The sequence below is a fragment of the Chelonoidis abingdonii genome, chromosome 2 (assembly GCF_003597395.2).
Source record: "Chelonoidis abingdonii isolate Lonesome George chromosome 2, CheloAbing_2.0, whole genome shotgun sequence".
NCBI classification, from domain to species: Eukaryota; Metazoa; Chordata; order Testudines; family Testudinidae; genus Chelonoidis; species Chelonoidis abingdonii.
In genome coordinates, this window is record NC_133770.1 from 10,143,136 (window position 1) to 10,150,696 (window position 7,561).

At 52.4% G+C, this 7,561-nt stretch overlaps 1 protein-coding gene across 8 annotated transcripts in view; it reads right to left on the bottom strand.

Annotated features, from left to right (window-relative positions):
• Positions 1-7,561, bottom strand: part of NKTR (natural killer cell triggering receptor) — a 112,519-nt gene that overhangs the window by 52,958 nt on the left and 52,000 nt on the right. For all 8 annotated transcript variants that reach the window (XM_032772492.2, XM_032772485.2, XM_032772476.2 and 5 more), the window contains one exon: positions 449-594. In XM_032772492.2, coding sequence (XP_032628383.1) covers positions 449-594 — 146 coding nt within the window. The remainder of the gene's footprint in view (positions 1-448; positions 595-7,561) is intronic.

Consider the following 7,561-nt stretch of genomic DNA (forward strand, 5'->3'; position numbering starts at 1 on the left):
AAACTGTCTAACTACAAGTTATTTTAAGATGGGGAAAGAAATTCTTTAAGGAGTCTGCTGAGCTCCATCTCAAGCCGGGGGCGGTAGAGAAGGAACTGAGGGAACCAGCCGCACATGCTCACTAGAGGTATACTCAGAGCGGGAGCCAGGCTCTGAGCATGCGTGGCCGCTACGAGTACTGCTGCAAAAATCTCTGATCAAAGGCGCAGGGGCGCACCGAACTCTAGAGTGGAGCACCCACAGGGACATCTAGAGTGGAACACCCACAGGGACATCTCTTGAAGAAGAATCTTCAGTTTAGAAAAAGAAAAATCTAATTCTCAGACATCTTTAAATCCAAATTAAAATCCCAGAAAACCACTATAAGTTTTTAGAAATAAGTACAAATTTTGTATTCTTTGCACACGACAACTTTCAATGTGTTTCAAGCAATAACAGGTTTGCTTACCATTTTTTGCTGATTTTGTAACGAGCACCCCACAGTCAATAACTCGCACGTCTGCATATGGCCTACTTGCAGTGTCAGTTTTCAGATTTTCTATTTGTTCTATTACTTCAAAACCAGAAATAACCAATCCAAAGACAACATGTACACTGCAGAAATACAAGATTCAGACAGTACAATTGTTTAGGTATAGCTAGGATTCTTCCCCACTGGCTTCTTCATAGATTGAAAGTCATATTCTTACATGGAAGAATTCAGTTCCATCTGTATTACCAGGTTGTTTATGTCCAAAATTTAGGGTAAGTAAAATCATCTTTCAAAAAAAAAAAACAAAAAACAAAAAAAAACAAACAAACAAACAAAAAAAACTAAACCCCAACATCATGTTATCAAAAATCAGCAGCAGCTTTGGAAAACAAATCCACCTTTGCATGTGCACTTTATTAGGCCAGAATTTGGCTCCTAATCACAATCAGAGGCAGCGTCAGCCTCTTCTCACTGGAGAGGCTGAGGTGGGCTGGACAGAAAATGGGAGAGGGGGGCAGAGAGAGAGGAATGCACCCTCCCTCGCCAAGAGATTCTGCCCCTCTTGTGACCCGCCCCCCTGCTCCTCCTCAATTAAGTGCTGGCATTTCCTCCTCCTCTTCAAGGTCTTGCCTCTGGCCAGGTCAGAGGCAAGAAGCCAGAGCTAGGCAATTGCTGCCATGAGGCAGGTGACTATGGCACTCCCCCATCTATTCATGCTACTCAGGGCCTTGTGGCTGAAACTGCTCCTCATCTCCCCACTGTCCTTAGATGGGGTGGGGATCAGTCGGGGTTAAGTCTAAAGTTGAGGTGCTGCCACATTATGGCAGAGGGAAAATCCTTGGCACAAGGAGGGGCGGGGGGAGAATAGTTATCCCGATGGAGTGAGCCTCCTGCTGTGTTTGCAAAAATAGGGTGAGTGGCAGAGGGACTTTTTTATTTCCCCTCTCATAAGACCATATGTCTAAGCACCCGCTTCCCATGAAAGGCACAGGGCATCCCAATGCCTAGAAACAGCAGCTCTTCTCTATCTGGTATAACATACTGAGATGCTAAAAGAGACATGATTCAGTGAAATATTTTACATACATCCCCCAAAAATTGAGTCTCACACATTGAGTGTTTAAGAGAGTCCCTTATCAGATCCCAGCCTGCCTGGCAAAAGGGTATAATGCAGTGGTTCCCAAACTTTAACAACCTGTGAACCCCTTTCACTAAAATGTCAAGTCTCGCAATACCCTTCTAAAAATGAATATTTACAGGGATTTTCTCCTTTACCTGAGTATAATTTATAAAAGCAATGATCTTGCAAATATAAAATTTGTTTTTATGACATGCTTATTACACACTATTTACTAAAGAAGGTTACTCATCTTTGTAACTGTTGTTCTTCGAGACGTGTTGCTCATATCCATTCAAGTTAGATGATTCCCAAGCCTCACCTAGGCGGTGGGGTCGGAGTGAGATGTGATAGAATGCAAAACTGCTGAGCCAAAGGCTGCATCATCTCTGGATTGTTGAACCAGAGCACAATGCGAAGCAAAGGTGTGGACCGAGGAGCAGGTAGCTGCACGACATATCTCCTGGATAGGTACATGAGCCAGGAAGGTGACAGATGAAGCCTGAGCCCTGGTAGAATGCGCGGTGATGTGGCTTGGGGAAATATGAGCCAAATCATAACAAGTGCAGATGCAGGCCGTCAACCAAGACGATATCTTCTGAGAGGAAACAGGTAGGCCTTTCATTCGGTCTCCTACCGCGACAAAGAGTTAGGGCGATTTACAAAACGGCTTTGTCCGCGCAATATAAAATGCGAGCACTCTACGGACGTCCAGGGAGCATAATCGTTATTCCCATCGCGTTGAGTGTGGCTTCGAGAAGAAGACCAGGAGAAAGACGTCCTGGTTAACATGAAAGGCCGAAACCACCTTAGGGAGGAATGCCGGGTGTGGTCGCAACTGCACCTTGTCTTTGTGGAAAACAGTGTATGGTGGATCTACCATAAGAGCCCTAAGCTCGGAGACTCGTCTGGCCGATGTAATGGCTACGAGGAAAGCTGTCTTCCAAGACAGGTATAGCAGTGAGCAGGTTGCTAGCGGCTCGAATGGGGGGAGACATAAGTCTGGTTAAAACCAGGTTGAGGTCCCAGGTTGAGGCTGGGCGGCGTACTTGAGGGTATAAGTGCTCCAAGCCTTTGAGGAACCTCAAAACCATAGGGTGTGAGAACACGGAATGACCACCTTCGCCTGGGTGGAAGGTAGAGATGGCTGCCAAGTGTATCCTCAGTGATGATACTGCTAGGCCCTGCTGTTTGAGAGACCAGAGGTAGTTCAAAATAGAGGGGATCGAGACCTCAGTTGGAGTAAGATTAAGTGTTTTGCAACAGCAAGAGAAACGCTTCCACTTGGCCAGGTACGTTGACCAGGTGGAAGGCTTCCTGCTACCCAGGAGAACTTGTCGTGCTGATTCAGAGCAACGTAACTCTGACTGGTTTAGCCACGCAGCAGCCACGCCGTGAGGTGAAGAGCCTGCGGGTCCGAGTGGCGAAGCCTGCTGTGGTCCTGAGTTATGAGGTCTGGGTGGAGTGGCAGGGTAAATTAGGTTTGCTATCGACAGGTTGAGCAACGTGGTGTACCAGTGCTGCCTGGGCCATGCTGGAGCGATCATGATGATGCGTGCTCTGTCCCTGCGGAGTTTCAGCAGGACCTTGTGAACCAGCAGGAACGGTGGGAAGGCATAAAGGAGCTGGCTCTTCCACGGGCATCAGGAAAGCATCCGAGATCGATCCCGGGAGAGACTTTGGAAGGAGCAGAACATCTGGCATTTCCTGTTCTTGTGGGAAGCGAACAGGTCTATGTGGGGAAATCCCCACTTCTGGAAAACAGAATGAATAACGTCCGGCGGATCGACCACTCGTGAGACAGGAAAGACCTGCTGAGTCGATCCGCCAGAGTGTTCCGAACGCCTGGGAAAAGGACGCTACCAGATTCTATCGAGTGGGCTATGCAAAAGTCCCAGAGTTGGATGGCCTCCTGACAAAGCGGGGGGGAGGACCGTGTCCTCCCTGTTTGTTTATGTAGTACATGGCCGTGTGTTGTCTGTAAACACTGAGACACAACGGCCTCGCAACTGTTGCTGGAACGCCTGGCACATGCCAGGTGGACTGCTCTCAGTTCTCGGACATTTATGTGTAATGCCAGCTCCTGAGATGACCAAAGGCCTTGAGTACGAAGGTGACCGAGGTGAGCACCCCAGCCGAGAGATGATGCGTCCGTCATCAGGGACATTGAGGGTTGGGGCGGATGGAACGGCATCCCTGCACACACCAGGGAGGGAGTTAGCCACCATTCTAGGGAGCCTAGGGTGCTCGGGGAATGGTGACTATCGTGTCTATTGGGTCCCTGCCGGGCGGTATACCGAGTTGAGCCAAACTTGGAGAGGATGGAGGCGGAGCCTGGCGTTTGGTTACAAACGTGTGCAGGCAGCCATGTGACCCAGGAGACCGAGACAAGTGCGAGCCGAGGTCATTGGGAAATTCTGTAGACCTCGGATGATTGTTTGCATCGCCTGAAACCGCGGCTGTGGTAACAGGCTCTGGCTAGATTGGAGTCCAGGATAGCTCCTATGAAGTCTAACCTCTGCGTGGAACCAGAGTGGATTTTTCTATATTGATCATCAGGCCTAGGCGTGTGAATAGGTCCTTGACGATGCCCACATGCTGAGTGACTTGTGTCTCGGAGGCCCCTCGGATGAGCCAATCGTCAGATATGGAAAAACGTGTATCCGACGTCGGCGGAGGTAGGCGGCGACTACGGCCATACACTTTGTAAATACCCTTGGGGCTGTAGAAAGGCCAAACGGCAGGACCGTAAACTGGAAGTGCTGACGGTTGGCTACAAAGCGGAGGTATCTCCTGTGCGGAGGAAAGATGGCGATGTGAAAGTACGCGTCCTTCATATCGAGGGCGGCATACCAGTCTCCAGGATCCAAGGACAGGATAATGGTCCCCAGGGATACCATGCGGAACTTCAACTTTTATCATAAACTGGTTGAGTCCTCGCAGGTCTAGGATAGGTCTGAGACCTCCCTTCGACTTGGGATTAGGAAATAACGGGAGTAAAACCCCTTGCCCCTTTCGTCCATCGGTACCTCCTCTATAGCTCCTATGGCGAGGAGCGTCTGCACCTCTTGTAAGAGGAATTGCTCGTGAGAGGGGTCCCTGAAGAGGGACAGGGTTGGAAGGTGGGAGGGGGGTTGAAATAAATTGGAGGTGGTACCGCATACTCCACCTGTGCGTAGGACCCAGCGATCTGAAGTTAACTGGGACCACGCCGGGAGGAAGTAGGAGAGACGGTTGGAGAAGGGAGGAGAGGGATCCTGGCCTGTAACTGGTACGCCGCCCGCCTCGGGCGCACCTTCAAAAGTTCGTCTTTGGTCCCGGTGGTGGTTTCGAGGGACCTTGATTTTGGCCCCCTTGGGGTCCTGACAGTCGTCTGCGACCACCTGGCCACCGCGCCGCCTGCCAAAGTCCTGTCTTTGTCTAGGCACAGAGTATGGGCGGTGAGGCTGGGGACGGAAAGGCCTGCGTTTGGTCACCGGCGTATGCATGCCGAGAGCGCGCATTATGACCCTGTTGTCCTTCAGGCTTTGCAGCCTGGGGTCAGTCTTTTCCGAGAAGAGGCCTTTACCATCAAATGGCAAGTCCTGAATGGTATACTGCAGCTCCGGTGCGAGGTTTGAAACCTGAAGCCATGAGATGCGCCTCATGGCAACACTCGAGGCCAGAGTCCTGGCTGCTGAGTCTGCTGCATCCAACGAGGCCTGGAGGGAAGTTCTGGCCACCTTTTTCCCTTCCTCCAAGAGGGCAGCGAACTCTTGGCAGGAGTCTTGAGGGAGAAGCTCCATAAACCTACCTACCACCACCCAAGTGTTATAATTATAGCGGCTAAGCAAGGCCTGTTGATTTGCCACCCGGAGCTGTAGGGCCCCTGCTGAGTACACCTTGCGGCCAAGTAGGTCCATTCGCCTAGCCTCCTTCAATTTCGGGGCTGTCGCCTGCTGGCCGTGGTGTTCCCTCTCATTAACGGACTGGACGACTAATGAGCAGGGAACAGGATGGACATATAAGTACTTGTACCCTTTAGAGGGCATTATACATTTACGCTCGACTCCCCTGGCCGCAGGAGGGATAGAGGCTAGGAACTGCCATATAGTATTGGCATTTGCCTGGATGGTCTGAATAAACGGTAGGGCTACTCTAGTGAGGGCATCCACCGATAGAAAGTCCACGACCGGGTCCTCTACCTCCGGGACCACCTCCTCCTGGAGGTTCATATTGAGTGCTACCCTCCTTAGGAGGTCCTGATGGGCTCTCACGTCGATTGGAGGAGGGCCCGAGGAGGATGCTCCTGCCACTGCCTCATCTGGAGAAGAGGAAGAGGAGATGCCAGTGATGAGCGGGTCCTGGGTAGCCTGTTGCTCTTGGGCGACGTCCTGCTCCAGTGGGACCTGGGAGTCCGGTGGGTGAATTGGGGCTTCCTCCGCAGCAGTCGGACGGGGACGGCTAACCGCCGCCTCTGGCCCTCGGTGCTCTGATGAGACAGAGTGGGATGGAACTACTGGTACGCCTTGAGCCTGGTGGTACACCGGGTGTCCAGAAAGACCAATGATGGGGTCCTTGGTCCTGGGCCTGAGTCTCTTGGAAGACTCTGGTGGGCACATCAGAATCGCGGTTCTGAGCATAAGAGCTGTCCGCGTGGGAGGACACTGATGCGTGTCTGGATGGCCATGGAGGTGCTGAAAAGTCCTGGGCAGAGTCTCTGTCTCTAGCAGTCCTTGCTCTACTCGGCACCGGGGACTGGTACCAGGAGGCGTACTGGTACCGGGAAAGAGACTGGGACCTGCGACCGTAGCGGTGCCGTGAGGTCGACCGAGATCTCGAGGCTCGACGTCCAGACTGGCTACAGGAGTCACGGTGCCTGGAGCGGTGCTGGGAGCTAGAACGGTGCCGAGAGTAGCGGGCCGGCGAACGGCATACCAACCAGTGCCACGAGTGCGAACGGTACTGAGGAGAACAGTATCGGGACTGCGAGTGGCGTCAGGAGCGGGAGCGCTGACGGGACCTGGGGCGTCTGCGGGACCGTGATCGTGAACGGTGCCACTCTACTGTGCCGACAGAGGATGGTCTTATCAAGGCAAGCTTACCAACAGACTGTATTACTCGCACCGGCGGTGCTGGGGGTTGAGGCAGCGTCAACTCTGTCATGACAATCAGATCCCTCGCCGTTGAGAATGTCTCCGGCATGGATAGAATAGTAAGCTCAACCACGGCTCGCGCTGGGGAGCTGACAGGCACCGGACTCGACGGCCCTCGTGGGACCAGAATCGACGGTGACGATGTTGTCGGTGCCGCAGCAGGTGTCGGTGCCGGGTGATCCGACTTAGAGGAGCTCTCTGGCTGCGATGCAGGTGGCATGGAAGCAGCAGGAGCCTTAGGCTTTCTCGACCTCAGGGAGAGGGAGTGGTGCTGAGTCGACTTCAGTGCCGGTGGCAGCCGGTGCCAAGAGGCCTTGGCAGTACCGGCGTGGTCCGGTGCCAAGGAGGTGCTTCTGCCTGCCAGCTGACCAGCGCTCAGTGCCGACGGTGGAGGGGTAAGAGCTGCCTCCACGAGGAGCTGCTTTAGCCAAAAGTCCTGCTCCTTTTTTGTTCTCGGCTTAAAAGCTTTGCAAATGTGACACTTATCTGTCAGGTGAGATTCCCCGAGGCACTTAAGGCACGAGTCGTGTGGATCTCCTGTCAGCATTGGCTTATGACAGGCCGAGCACGGTTTGAAACCCGGTGAACCGGGCATAGACCCCGGCACCGGGTGCGGGGAAGGGGCTAATCCTCGAACCCCTCTTAACTATACACTAACTATGAACAATAAAAATTAACTATAACTATATAACTTTGAACTATATACACAAAAATAACTAGAGAACTATGAGTAGCTAGGGAGGTGGACGTAAGTAAAACCGCACTCCGTTGTTCCAACGACCAACACGGGCGGTAAGAAGGAACTGAGGGGCGGTTGGGTCGGCAGGGGTATATATC